Here is a 14,830-nt window from a genome sequence, read left to right on the forward strand (position 1 = left end):
GTGTTGTCTCCCACATCACTATCCTGGTGTGCACGGGCCCCACATCCATATCCTGGTGTGCATGGTCCCCCTATCCTGGTGTGCACCTATCCTGGTGTGCATGGTCCCCCTCATCACTATCCTGGTGTGCACGGCCCCCACATCCATATCCTGGTGTGCATGGTCCCCCTCCTCCCTATCCTGGTGTGCATGGGCCCCCCTCATCCCTATCCTGGTGTGCACCTATCCTGGTGTGCGTGGTCCCCCTCATCCCTATCCTGATGTGCATGGTCCCCCTCATCCCTATCCTGGTGTGCATGGTCCCCCTCATCCCTATCCTGGTGTGCACGGCCTCCTCATCCCTATCCTGGCGTGCAAGGCCCTATCAGAAAAACATAAAACAAACCTTAGAAGCCGAAGGACAGCTGCCAGAATAATCGCTGTTCTCCACACCGGGACTGTGCGTGGAGGGCAGCAAGTATCCATTGCTCTTTAGTAGCGCACAGTGTCAGCCGCAGGCTTCTTCCAGCTGTCAGCTGTTGTGTGCCCACTACTTAAGAGTATTTAATAATCACCGCATTCCACACCCATGGGAGTGGAGTGCAGTGAATATTAATTTCTCTTAACTAGTAGGGACACGTGACAGCCGGCAGCTGCAGGAAGCCGGCGGCTGACACTGTGCGCTACTAAAGACCAATGAATACTGGCTGCTCACCGTGCACACAGTCCCGGCGTGCAGAGCACTGAGTATTCCAGCAGCTGTCCTTTGGCTTGTAAGCAGCGCATGACGTCCCTCCCATTCACTGATTGCAAGCATACAGCAGCTGCTGGCACCGGAACAAGACGCTGCAAGGGGGAGCAGAAACGTAAGTGTGTTTTTTTTTTTTTTTTTTTTCTGTTTATCTGATGGGACCCTGCATACCAGGATGCTATTAAAGAAAAATGAATGTTCATTGCCCTCCACTCACATGGACATGGATTGCAGTGAATATTAATAATTTCCCCTTTTAAAGTGGGCACAGAAGTTAGCCGCAGCAGCCTGTGCTTCTGCCTCCTGTGACCCGCTGCTGCCACTCCCCCACCTCCCCACCACATCCAGACTATAAGATGCACCCCCATTCATTTTCTTCCACATTTTTGGAGTAAAAAAAGTGTTAAAAAAAATATTGTACCGAGGGAATGCAGGCACCCCCAGCCCCCCGACCTCCCATCCACATTCATCCACAATTAAATCTTTATCACAGGGGAAGTGACATATGTTCTTCTTTTTCCATTGGTTCTTCAAGAAACCCGAGAAGACGGACAGCTGTCCATCCCTGTCAATGAGGATTCCTTAAAGACCTTGTTAAAGCTAACCCGAGATTGCGTGCTGAGACATTTTGAGAGCAAATTAAGCAGCCAGGACTTTGAAGCAAGTGTAGAAAGAGTGCCCCCTACAGGTAAATGATGAGAAGGGGTTAAATTATCTGACATTCACGTATGTAATGGGATAGGACATAAAAATCTGGTAGGTTGGGGTTCTACTTATGGAACCTGCACATATTTTGAGAAAAGGGCCTTGTGAACAGACGGGTGTCTGAGCACGCTTTGCCGCCCCTTGTATAAAAGGACAATTTCCTTTTTAAGACCCCTCCTTGTTAGACGCTCAGCTGGATCATTAACCCTAGAGTCTGCAATGGCTCTAATCTCCGGTCCTCGCGGCCCCCCACAGGTCATGTTTTCAGGATTTCCATAGTATTGCACAGGTGACAGAACTGATGCCTTGATGATACTTCTATCACCTGTGCAACACTAAGGAAAATCCTGAAAACCAGAGCTGTGGGGGCAGTGAGGACTGGAGTTTGGGAAACACTGCTAAATAGTCTGAATCCAACATGTTTTATATAAATGTCAGTATTTTTTAATTTTTAGTAAATTTTCAAAAGAGGTCAGTGGACCATTACCTGTGCTGTGTAGTTGTGGCATTTGCTCTGTTTCTTGGATTCATCGGTGTATTGTTGTATTCATAGATCTTTTTGTTTTTTTTTCCCTCTTTCTAAGGGTCTGATAAAAGCTCCTTATTTCACATGAACTCGTCTGAATGGCCTGAAAGAAATGTTCTGCAGAATTTGGAAAATTTTGAGAAAATAAAGAGAAGAATAAGGTAAGGTTACCATTCATCAGACGGCCTTTAGGACCAGTCCTGTAGAACGTCACTTGATTATATGCACAAGGGTGCTTAGTAAATGATCTGGATGAGTGAAAGTCTGCAGTGAAGGCTCCAAGTGGTCAGTGCTGGGATCAGTGGGGGAGCCACGAGGTCTCTGTGCTGGGAGCAGTGGGGGAGCCACGAGGTCTCTGTGCTGGGAGCGGTGGGGGAGCCACGAGGTCTCTGCGCTGGGAGCGGTGGGGGAGCCACGAGGTCTCTGCGCTGGGAGCGGAGGGGGAGCCACGAGATCTCTGCGCTGGGAGCGGTGGGGGAGCCACGAGATCTCTGTGCTGGGAGCGGTGGGGGAGCCACGAGGTCTCTGCGCTGGGAGCAGTGGGGGAGCCACGAGGTCTCTGCGCTGGGAGCGGTGGGGGAGCCACGAGGTCTCTGCGCTGGGAGCGGTGGGGGAGCCACGAGGTCTCTGCGCTGGGAGCGGAGGGGGAGCCACGAGATCTCTGCGCTGGGAGCGGTGGGGGAGCCACGAGATCTCTGTGCTGGGAGCGGTGGGGGAGCCACGAGATCTCTGCGGTGGGGGAGCCACAAGGTCTCTGCGCTGGGAGCGGTGGGGAGCCACGAGGTCTCTGTGCTGGGAGCAGTGGGGGAGCCACGAGGTCTCTGCTCTGGGAGCAGTGGGGGAGCCACGAGGTCTCTGCGCTGGGAGCAGTGGGGAGCCACGAGGTCTCTGTGCTGGGAGCAGTGGGGGAGCCACGAGGTCTCTGCTCTGGGAGCAGTGGGGGAGCCACGAGGTCTCTGCGCTGGGAGCAGTGGGGAGCCACGAGGTCTCTGTGCTGGGAGCAGTGGTGGAGCCACGAGGTCTCTGCTCTGGGAGCAGTGGGCGAGCCACAAGGTCTCTGTGCTGGGAGCAGTGGGCGAGCCACAAGGTCTCTGTGCTGGGAGCAGTGGTGGAGCCACGAGGTCTCTTGCTGGGAGCAGTGGGGGAGCCACGAGGTCTCAGAGGAGATCTCATTTAAATGTATAAATATGTGTGGTCAGTACAGAGGACGGCACATGACTTATTTTTTCTAAGGAAAAGCGGGCACTCATTACAGGTGGAAGAAAGGCGATTCCAGAAGATGAATGGGAAAGGGTTCTTTACAGTTAGAGCAGTCAGACTGTGGAATGCCGACCACAAGAGGTAGAAATGGCCGACACTACAGCAGCTTTTATAAGGACTGGAGTTATTTCCACAACAAATGGCATTGTGGGTAATGCATAGTCTTGTGGGGTCTTCTGTCTGTCCTCATGTTGTATACTCCTGGTTTGGGGTCTGTGCACTTGTATAGTATTGGTGCTGTATCCTCCATGTTGATGGCTCCTGATTTCTCGGCTTCTCCCCAGGGCATCCATTCTCTCCAGTGCAGCAGATCAGCTGCTCGTCCGGAAGGACACTCAGAAGGAAGGGGTCACCGTGCTGGATGCCAAGGAGTTACTGAAGTACTTCACTCCGCAAGGTGCGGCCAGCGGGGAGCTCCAGCCCCTTCAGCTGCAGAGAGGGTAAGAGCCCGGGAGTGACCTGCCGACGGCGTGCGTCAGCCCAGACCGCTAGTGTATTGCCTGGGGGAAGGCTGTATGGGCCGCGCCTGCCATCACCCTGTGTGCGCTGCCTTCTGTGATGAGCCTCCATACGTCCTAATGTAATGGTCCTAGTTCATGGCACCGTGCCCCCCTGTATCATGGTGTCCCAGCGGGTGTGATCATCACCCCTACAGCCAGACCTTCACTGTACGGAACGGAAACCACCAGCTTTCTATCCTTAAGATCCGGTATACACATGGTGACTTGAATCGCAGCCAACTAGACTTTATGATGGTAATTTGATAAGAACTCGCACAACCCAGTAGTAAAAAAAAAAAAAAAAAAAAAAATCTGAGGTCTATGGGGGACAAACTAAAATTTCTTTTTTTACAATTTTTTTTTTTTTTCTTTTGAAATAAAAAAAGGGAAAATATGTTACACGTGTGAGTTCACAGATGTGGTGCCCAGAGCTGCAGTTCCTCACGGTGGACACTAGAGGACGCTGTGGAAGTTGATATTTCCATCCGTTACTTTTCTGACTTGACTCTTTGGATTCAATGAAGAAGTTTCCAAGTTTAGACTTCGAGTTTCACTGCGGAAATAATAGAAGGGGGGATTCAACAAGCACTTTATGGTTGGTGAACAAGGCTCAACATCCGATCAAAATATTGTGCGACTTTTTCTCCAGCTCCTCCATCTTTATAAAAAGTGAGCAAAGCGTTGGCGGAGGAGATGTGACCTGGCGCAGACGGCGTCTACTGCGTTCCCTTAGGTTCTGCTCTGCTGGGAATTGCGGTGAGGCTCCATTCACTTGGGTGCGGCCATGTCGTAGATCTGTGTTGGAGGAGGGGGTGACAGTAATGGGGACATAGAAATAGAGCTGGAGTATATCTCTGTCCCCTTTTACTTTTATTCTCTGGATTGATCGGGGTCCCAGACTCTGGGTCTACACAGATTCCTTATTTCGTAGGAGTCCTGCATGATTTTTATTTTTACTTGGGGGTCTATAGTGCAGTGTAGCCCCTCTGTATGAAGGTGGCTGTCCAGATTTGGGTCTCTTATTAGTATGATAGAACTGATTGCTGTGTCTGGCTGTTCATACGCCCGCAGGGGGACACTGGGGTCATGTTTAGGACCCTCCACTATCACATCTGTATGATTTCCTTTACTTAGGAAAGAGATGGGCGTGCAATAGTCCTCACCCCCGGTGGCCTCTCATAAGCCCACAGTGTTATTTCCACTCTGCTGAACCCGTCCTAGATCTCATGAGAAATCCTGTTCTCTCCGTACTCGGCCACGACCTCTGTATGAGCCTCTTTTATAGGAGATTTGGGGGGGGGGGGGACCTGGCCGAGGAACGTGACCCCTAAATGTGCTGTAAATGCTGGGACCCCTCTTCTGTAGCAGGACGATCTTCTGTTCTCTGCCAGCCAGGGACACAGTCCTCCATCATCTGGGAAATTGGTTTTCTCGGGTATTGTTCACACTGGGATGTAGCAGAATAAAGAATGTGACCTGTCTGCGGAAAGTCACCTTATATCGAGGGGAGCGGAAATGACAAATCCACCCAAAAAATCTGACTGCTGGCACCCCTGGACGACAGACATTCTCACTTCTGCTCCAGTAAAGGGGCTGTTTAAGACCCTTATTTATTTTTTTTATATAGACACAAATAGATGCATTTTAGGTATTTTGACATTGATTAAAAATGTAGCATTTCTTGGCACAAATGATTTTCATGTGGTCATATAGCAGCGGAGAGGAGCTTAAAAAAGGCATTTGTTATAAACCCTCGCGTCAGAAGGAGCTCGCTGATGGATTCACAGTTGACTCATTTGCAGCCAGCAGTGCAGAGGATGGAAAAGGCGGTCAGTGCAGATTTGTTTTAATGCAGGAATCGAACACTGGCTGACCTGGTGCAAGACCTAATGTGTACGTATAGGTGATCTGTTCCCTTTTTTTGTCTTCCAGTAATAACGCTTTCCTGTTGACTCCAGAACTTACCCCTCGGAAACTGAGATCGCTGCCTTTTGAGAGAGCCTCAGAGTGTCATTACCATGGACTGGAGTAAGTAACAGCTGACATTGTTACTCACGAGCTGCCTCCGTATCAGCGGAGTCCCATGTAAGGATGGGGCGATGCGTGACCCCCACATAAATCGCAAGAAATCTATTATTATTATAATTATTATTTTATTATATATATTTTTTTTTTTAATGTACGGTTTACATTCAGGATATTTAGCGTTTTTCCTTTCCAGGAAACCTCTGGCTAAAGTTTGTTTAAAATAGATAATAAAAAAAAGCGGCTCTTCTCACCATCCCTGGGTCCAACAGTCTCCGCTGCCGCTTTGGGTGTCTGTTATCCGCAGCGCCGACATCACATGGACTGTGCTGCAGCCAATCAGTGAGCTTAGTGGCTGTAAGCCCCTCCATGCGGTCTACTTGAGCAGAGTCGCTGTGGTTACGGATTGACTGCAGCGCTGTTGACGTGAAATCAGCGCTGCAGACAATAACAGACACTGGGAACGGCAGCATTGGACCCGCCATGACCGGGATTTTCTGAAGTTGGGAAAACTCCCTTTTTAAGGATCAGTTCGGCTGATCCATGCTGGAAATGAACGGCTATAACTTATTTTATTTTTAACTTTATCATATAATGGTTCCCTAACTAGACTTGTATCGTGTCTGCCTCAGGGTGGGCCTAGAGTTACAGCATAGTATTGGGGGAGTGGTGGCGTAAATTACTTTTATTTCTTATTTAAAAAAAAAAAAAAAAAAAAAATATTTACTCCATTAATTCTTTTTTTTAATTTATTTATTTTTTTTTTCATTCATTCTATTAGTAATTCATAGCATATCCAAAAGTAAGAATTCGCACAACTATATGATAGTTGTATGTTTTGCTCCATGTTTGTTCAAAATATATATACAGTTGTGCTTAAGTTGACATACCCCGGCAGACTTTTTGCTCCTCTGAGTGTAAAGCTTGTATCTCGCAGCCTGGAGGTGAATGTCGGCCGTCTCCGCTGCCTGATGTTGGTGCCATTTGGTGCTCAGTCCAGCGACGTTGCTGTTCTTGGCTCATCTCACTAATGATTCCACATTCGGTCTTTGCTTCTGTGACAGAATCTTTCTCCCGTTCAGGTTTTGCCTCGATGGCAGAAAATCTCTGGATCGGGATGTGGCCTTTTCCGAGCTGCAGTCTCGTCTCATTCGCTATGAGACCCAGACGACCTGCACCCGAGAATGTTGCCCGGTCCCCTTTGCCCTGAGTCCTCTTCCGTCCCCGGCCGTCCTGTCTGAGCCGGGTAGTGTGCCCGATGGAGAATCCTTGAAAGGCACCGACCCACTGGGACACAAACGCCGCTGCCGGGACCTGGATGGATTGATTGCAAGCAAAAGGTAAAGTTAGTATTCGTTCTATTACATCAGATCATATAAAGGACATTAGTATGGCCTGACAGCGGGGAACCCCAGTGATCCCAATAATTGGGGGATACCGGGGACCTACTGCTCGCAGACAAATGACTGTGCTTATAGCCACGATCAAATCAATGTAACCTCGAGCACCTGGAATGAAGATTAGAGGGGTCCAACTACAGTACATGATGTCCCCCACGCCATAATCCCGGGGAATATTTCCTGGTGACCCTCTTCATGGCGTTGCCAACATGGTCTCCAGATGGAGACTCAAGGCTGGATTTTGTGGGGGTAACCTCTTGAGCGATGAGTCCCGCTTTTGTCTTGGATGCAATAATAGGCCGAGATTGGTCTGAAGACCACATGGACTGCGCTCCTTCATGAGGGAACGTCACAATGGTGAGGGGCGGCATAATGCCTGGTAGCCGAACCCCTCTAGTCTTCATTCCAGCTACATTAACAGTTCGGCGATACATTGATATGGCCGTGCTCCAGACTCGTCTCCCATTGAGCCCATGTGGGATATCATAGGTCGGTGATTACACAGGAGCTGCCAGCAGTGGATTTTGATGATTTGCACAAGTGCATTCAGCTCTACATAGCATAGGCGGTAAGTGCCAGGATTTCTGCACATGGCGCTGATACGGCATATTCTTTTTTTTCATCTTTTGCCAATCAGTAAAATGTTTGTCCGTCCTGTGATGTCCAGGATTCTACCGCTTTTCCTATTTGCTGTCAGTTTCGATATCGATGACTGTAGACTTTACATTGAAATGCTGCAGCATTTTTTAGAAAACAAAAACGTTCTAATAACTATGCAAAAAGAAAAATGTTTCTTGGAAGAAACTAAAATCGCTTGGTGATGAAGGCGTAAAGGGTTACAATCCTCACTGTGAATGATCTTTGTTTCTCGTTTCCAGGTTTGCTAAATCTGAAAGCTCGGACTCTTTGCTGTCCCTGGCTAGTGAAGGCAGTGGCCCGAACGCTAGAATAACCAGACTTCGATCAGAAAGTGTAGCCCCAGTGTCGTCCTCCTGCGTCAGACCAAGATCCAGAGATCGGGGGGCATCTTTAGGTAGTAAACCCACCCAGCCGAAGCAAAGCGCGAACCCTGAGAATGAGGTCAAGGAGTCCAGGTCGCAGAAACACAATCGGGTAAGATGCCCGGGGACCTCTTCATCTGGACTCTTGATATTTGACCTGTTTGTGACTTTAAAGGGTTAATTTACTACCACTCAAACTTGTGCTCACCTTCCGCTCAGTTTAGAAAGACGATCCTCCCCGGCCGAGCTCTCCTGTGTCCTTTGACCGCTGCCCATCTCCCAAAGAACAATACGAGTTACAGCCACCGCCTTTCAGGGCTTATCTACATCATTCTATAATACTGTATATCTGCCCCTGATCCGATCTGCTAGAGAAGAAAAATAACTTTTATTAAACTCACCTGCAGGGTGGTCCGGTCCGATGGATGTCGCAGGTCCGGGTCCGGCGCCTCCCATCTTCTTGCGGTGCTGTCCTCCTGCTTGCTTTATGGCTCGACGGCATCGCAGCTTCGGCGCAGGCGTACTTATTTGCCCTGTTGAGGGCAGAGTAAAGTACTGCAGTGCGCAGGTGCCAGGAAAGGTCAGAGAGACCCAGAACCTACGCACTGCATAAGTGTATAGCGCCCCCCAGAGTCGGAATTTCCAGAGAACATGATTCAAGTCGATTTTTACCGAACCCCAGTGTTGCAATCACTGTTATTCACGGAATACCGGTGACCGCAAAAAAAAAAATCCGATTTCTCATTTAATTTCTCTCTCTCCTCTGATGAGAGAAATGGGGTCTTCTGGGAAGAAAATGGTGGGCGCATGCGCAGTGCGCCCGCCAAGACCTGTCGGCTAGCACCCAGCAACAATTGGAAATGTTTCCTATTGGTTAATTTTGATCACTGTGATCAAAATAAAACAAATAGTAAATAAATTCCCCTTTATCACCTCCTTATTTAGGTAAAAATAATAAAATAAAAAAAAATGTATTTCCATTAGGGTTGGGGCTAAAAAGTTGGGGGGTTTCCATTGTTTAGGTACATCAGGGGTCTCCAAACGCGACATGGCGCCACCATTGATTCCAGCCAATTTTGCGTTCAAAAATTCAAACAATGCTCCCTCCCTTCCGAGCTCTGCCATGCGCCCAAACAGTAGTTTACCCCCACATATGGGGTATCTGCGTACTCAGGACAAATTGCACAACAAATTTTGGGGTCCATTTTATCCTGATACCCTTGTGAAAATAATACAATATGGTTCCAAATAAATTTTTTGTTGAAAAAGTAAAATGTTAATTTTTTTTTTTTCCTTGCACATTTCTTTAGTTCTTGTGAAGCACCTGAAGGGTTAAACTTCTTGACTGTGGTTTTGAGCACCTTGAGGTGTGCAGTTTTTAGAATGGTGTCACTTTTGGGTATTTTCTGTCATATTGACCCCCCAAACTGACTTCAAATGTGAGGTGGTCCCTAAAAAAATGATTTTGTAAATTTAGTTGGGAAAATTAGAAATCGCTGGTCAACTTTTAACCCTTATAACTTCCTAGCAAAAATAAATTGTTTCCAAAATTGTTCTGATGTAAAGTAGACATGTGGGAAATGTTATTTATTAAGTATTTTGTGTGACACCACTCTGATTTAAGGGTACAAAAATTAAGAGTTTGAAAATTTCATAAATAAACGCAAGATATATCTAAGAAATGTTACTGCTAACATGAAGTACAATGTGTCCCGAAAAAAGTCTCAGAATCAGTGGGATCCATTGAAGCTTTCCGGAGCTATAACCTCATAAAGTGACAGTGGTCAGAATTGTACAAATTGGCCTGGGTGCATGATGACGGGGTAGGTGATTTAGGTGCACCTTCCCACCTGCCTCCCCCTTATTTGACAGCTCTGGCTTCAGACACAGAGGGAAAACGAGCAGGTGGGAAGTTGTATTTAATTGTTTAACCCCGCCATGATGCACGGAGCGCCTGTGCTTGGTTTGAACAGTGATTTTGAGCGGTCTCCCTTTTTTACACAGAGAAACTTCTATCAATCTAGTGCCAAAATGTTGTCCAATTTTCCGATCTTCCTTCTGTATCCCTTGTTCCTGGGGTGTAAGATCTCTGCTTGCTGCCATTCAGTAGGAATCTTCCTTGCCGGCTGCACGGCCCCTGACAGTCCAGATATCGGAGCTGCCATAGTGGGTGGTCTCGGAGATATGGTGGAGCTGACCATGACTCCAGTCTGCGCCCTGTTCAGAGTGGCTGAGGGTCCCAGCAGCAGTAGGGGTAGCCCCGGTCCTGTATCCTGCCTCCTGTGCGTGCATTTGGCTCCATAATCTTTCTGGGGACCTCTCTGGACCGGACCTGCTCTGGTATCACAGCTTTGTGGTGGTTTTCTTTTTATTAGGTTATAGTATTTTGTACCAGAAGGTGGATCTATAAACGTGAGTGTTTGCAGAAGTCCACAGCCCCCATCACAAACGCATAGTGTCCATTGTTTTCAGGGGACCCATAATTAGATCTGACCCAGTTACTGCTTTTCTGGATCAATGGATAACAATGGGCCTAGTTATGTGTGTGTCCGGCTGATGGACGGCTCTGTGTACCAGACCGGTGGCACCAACGCTGCAATCTTCATGGGGTTACCATTGTATGCTAAAAGTGCGAACTTCCTACTAAAGCGTACTTGTCCTTTAAAGTGTTTTTTTTTTTTTTTTTGTTTTTGTTTTTTTTTTAAATAAGCTGCTGTGTGTATGAGAACGAACAATATTGCTGGCCTTCTCACATCCTGCATTTTTCACCAGTTTCCCCTCTCCTGACTCCATCTCTAATTTTTCAATTATCTGTCTTAGTTGGGTGTAGACTCGCAGCTATGATTATCCCCTATACACAGAGACAGGAGAGCAGGGTTTCCTCAGGCCTGCGTGTGCTATGTAACCACATCAGCATCAAGGACCTTAAACAGCAGTACTGAGCAGTGTAGCTGTGCTTCCAACTGGAATTAGAAAACATTTGTAGGAAGCAACAAAACCCTCTGGCAAGTGCGCCGCCCGGTAGGGCCATTTGGTACTCGTAATCGGGTCAGATGGTTCTTAAAGGGGTGGTCACGGCAGCGGGACCCGGTCTGTGGCCCTGGGCGTGCAATTAAAGGGATGTAATGTAGATTATGAAAAAAAAATGGGAATAGTCTAGATAGGAAGGGGGATTGTTCATGACGCCACCTGTGGTGTTGGGCTATAGATGGCCGACGCTGCTTTAGTAGTACACTGAGGCCGATGGTGATGCAGCTGGAATGGTTCTGTTCCTCACAGGTGGAGTGAGGCCCCAGGGCCGTTAAAGGTGTATAATAAAGTTCTTATGGGTGGTAGTGGTGCAGAGCGAGTGGCGCAGGAGAGAATGGAGAGGACACAGCAAGGTGCAGTGTTCACGTTTTACTCACAGTTCGGGTACAGTATCCAGCCGGGTGCTGTGTCCTCCAGGTTAGTGGTCCAGCCAACTCTCCAGTAAATTGTTACATTTGTCCAGAACCCCCTTAGTATGTGCCTCACCTGGCCGATGCACTGCGCTGGCTTCCACCTCTCCTTCCTTGCGCTTAACACTCAGTGTCCCAAACCAGTAGTTGCGGGTCCTGTCGGGCAACGTTTTCTGTCCCCTTGACCCTCTGTGCACCTTTTCAGCGAAATAGATGTTCATGTGGCTGTCGCACTTGCAGACACGACAGCCTCCGGGTTCCTAGCTGGGACTTGTAGTTCCTCCACTAGATCAGGGGCCGGTTCCCCTACTGCGACCTGGTCCCTCCATCTGACCAGCCTGGATGCGGGCCCCACGGGTGACTTCTGCACTTCCCGTGCCCCTAGGACCCCTTCGTTCCTTCTGGGAGCTACTCTCCCTTCTTTCTCTCCTGTTCTCTCTCTCTTGCTGGGACGAGCTCCTAGCAGCTCAAGTCCCCAGCTCCAACTCTTTTACGTCTCTTCTCCTCTCTTCCTCCCCACAGATGCACTGACTTCCTAACTCGGCCTCCCCTTTTCTCCACTTTCTCCACCCACACCTTCTACCTAATCACTCTCTGGCCTGGAGAGATCTAGTGATGGGTGTGTTAGGGTTCTGTACAGTGTCCCCTCCTTACCAGAGATTTGGGGCACCACACCTCTGGATGAGGTGCAGTACCTCTGTGCCGACTGGACCCTCAGGGGAGCCACACTAGTCTTTCTCCCCCGTCCTCTCCCCCGACAATAGGCATCTATTAATTATTCAGTGGGGGGAGGAGGACATAAGTGCAGACAGGAAGCATATTATTTAGGTAAGTTTTTTTTTTTTTTAAATATACTATTGAAATAAACTCCAAACCCACCCTGAAATTGATGACTTTATTATATATTTTTTGCATTTTCTTGTAGGCTTTAGTCCCTGTTTTTGCACTTTGTACAGATTTAACTACCATGAATGATGGCCTAGATTATTGTATGTAGGGATCTGACTGCTAGGACCATATCGAAATGCATGAATGCTGATAGAGTATCACTAGCTTAAATTTTTAGACTTTTTTTCCTTCCACTCCACGTCGTGTGATTCCAGTATTAAGTCTGTCTGCCTTCCTGCAATCTCTATATATTTTATTCTCAGATGCTGAGGGAGGTGGTCTGTAAAACACTTCTCAAACATGGCGTCCAGGAGGGTCATCCGTGCTATGCGGCCTGCAGCCAGCGGCTTTTCGATATCTCCAAGTTTTTCTTGAAGGTACCGTACCTGTTCTGTGTATGTGCCATTTTTGGTGGGGGGGCAGAAGGTCTCCTGCGATATACGGGGGAAGGAGCGGAGTGTAATGTGGTGCGCAGTCTGATCAGTGATGGACAGCCTTCCTTTAGTAGGACCGCCCACTGGACTCCTAAGTAGAGAGAGGGGAAGCATATAAATATAGTAAATGGTTTCTCTCGTGTGGTGCTGTGCTCCCCACCACCTGGTGCAGGGATGCTACATGTATAATGTCACTGGTTCCTGGTCTGGATATATCCTCATGTTTGTTCTGCAGCTTCGTCTGTACTTTGATTTCCGTCATTTTTTGTCGATAGGATTTGAAGACGTCACGAGGTCTCCATGACGAGATGAAGAAAGCCGCAAGTAACAACGTCAAGCAGGTGAGTCCAGGAGTCACTGATCTCTGCCCAGACCTCAGACAAGGTAAGGAGTTCCCTACATCACTGAGGTCAGGGGGCTTCAGAGCAGATTGTTCGGCGATCAGTGGGGGGCTCTGTACTGGGACCTGCAGGAGGTTAAATAAAAATATAGGTACCCTTCACATACCGGTCAGTATTCGGCTGACTGCTATTCCTCCAATGCGGAGTTTCAGCCGATGGGGAGAGGAGATTAAACCGCGGCCAGATGCCTCCTCTATCACCGTATCCCCCAGAGGACAAAGTATCAGGCATGTTAAAAATTCAACATGCCTGATCCCGGTGGATACAGTCCTTCTGGAGTCAGAATCGCTCTATTCACATCCAGAGCTGCACTTTTATTTTTTCTTACATTGTAGCAAAAGGTTAAACTTTCTGCCAGCAGCTCCGTCTCCTTTAATAACCCCCTGTATTCTCGGCATGTGGGTGGTAAACCTTCTGAGCTCGGCGATGTAGTAATCATATCGCGGCTACAGAACTGCCCATGGTTTATTCATGAGCCGATCCCGCCATTGTGTGCCGGCGAGGTGATCGCCCCTATAGCTCACAGTCCCCGCTGCTCCTCATTGTTTCCCTGAGCTCCGTCATGCGGAGACGCTCTGTGAACTGGTCAGTGATCCATCAGGGATGACCCGGGAGGGAAATGGACCAGAACATTCACTTTTCTGAGTCAACTCCAAACATGGGGTTGAAGAGTAAACGGCTGGTAACTTATTCTCTGCCCTGTGACCCATTGTTACACGCGGCCACGGACCGTCCACGATTAGGCTGAATAGCTGTCGCCTGCCCATGGTCGTGCCGGGGCTTAACGTCACCTTGTGTTTGGTGTCAGGAGGGCGGTGAGAAAGCAGCATTTTATTGTGTGTGATGTTGTCTCAAGGGGCGCAAGCAAACCCTTAGGGAGTCGGGAGAGGGCTGTCAGACCACTATGAAAGGCACAGCTGAGGCAGGAAGTGTTGTCATGGGCACACAGAAATGGCATTCGTGCTGATTTAAGTGCCACAATGATTAATCTTGTGCACAAAGTCCTTACACTATTTTTTATTTCTTTTTCTCCTGCAGGTTATTCAATGGGAACTGGACAAACTGAAGAAGTGACCTCCGCTGCCATGATTTTATTTATTTGCGTGCGCTCAGGTATTGTGTGCGCTCACTGTAGATTGTATATGATGATTTTTTTTATGTGCTCTTCCTTTATTAATAAACCCTTCACCTTGTCCCTCTTGTCCTCCGCGGCATCTATCACTCACCCTAACAGTCCCCGCATTGTGCAGCGGCCACAGATGAGATTCCGGCTTCTCCCGGGGCCTCCTGTTTTGTTAGCCGATATCATCAGTTTGCTTTGGAGGGATTTGTGCGGAGAGTTAACCCATTACCAGAGCCAGCAAGTGACCGAAATGCCACTCTCTAGCGCTACAGGCCTCACTGGTCACCCTGCTTTCCTGGGATCCTGAGAGGTAAATGAGCCGGGACATGTGGATGTGACCGTTTTACACGTGAGATCGCTGTGGGGATTACATGGACTACGGTGGACAGGTGAGTAT

At 48.4% G+C, this 14,830-nt stretch overlaps 1 protein-coding gene across 1 annotated transcript in view; it reads left to right on the forward strand.

Annotated features, from left to right (window-relative positions):
- Positions 1–14,505, forward strand: part of MTBP (MDM2 binding protein) — a 50,190-nt gene extending 35,685 nt beyond the window's left edge. The window contains exons 14-22 of the mRNA XM_077271155.1: positions 1,266–1,418; positions 2,020–2,122; positions 3,506–3,661; positions 5,654–5,749; positions 6,829–7,086; positions 8,025–8,259; positions 12,739–12,852; positions 13,185–13,250; positions 14,349–14,505. Of these exons, the coding sequence (XP_077127270.1) occupies positions 1,266–1,418; positions 2,020–2,122; positions 3,506–3,661; positions 5,654–5,749; positions 6,829–7,086; positions 8,025–8,259; positions 12,739–12,852; positions 13,185–13,250; positions 14,349–14,384 (1,217 nt within the window). The 3' untranslated portion in view covers positions 14,385–14,505. The remainder of the gene's footprint in view (positions 1–1,265; positions 1,419–2,019; positions 2,123–3,505; positions 3,662–5,653; positions 5,750–6,828; positions 7,087–8,024; positions 8,260–12,738; positions 12,853–13,184; positions 13,251–14,348) is intronic.
- The last annotated feature ends 325 nt before the right edge of the window (positions 14,506–14,830 follow it).

Source organism: Ranitomeya variabilis, chromosome 6, assembly GCF_051348905.1.
Source record: "Ranitomeya variabilis isolate aRanVar5 chromosome 6, aRanVar5.hap1, whole genome shotgun sequence".
Lineage (NCBI taxonomy): Eukaryota > Metazoa > Chordata > Amphibia > Anura > Dendrobatidae > Ranitomeya > Ranitomeya variabilis.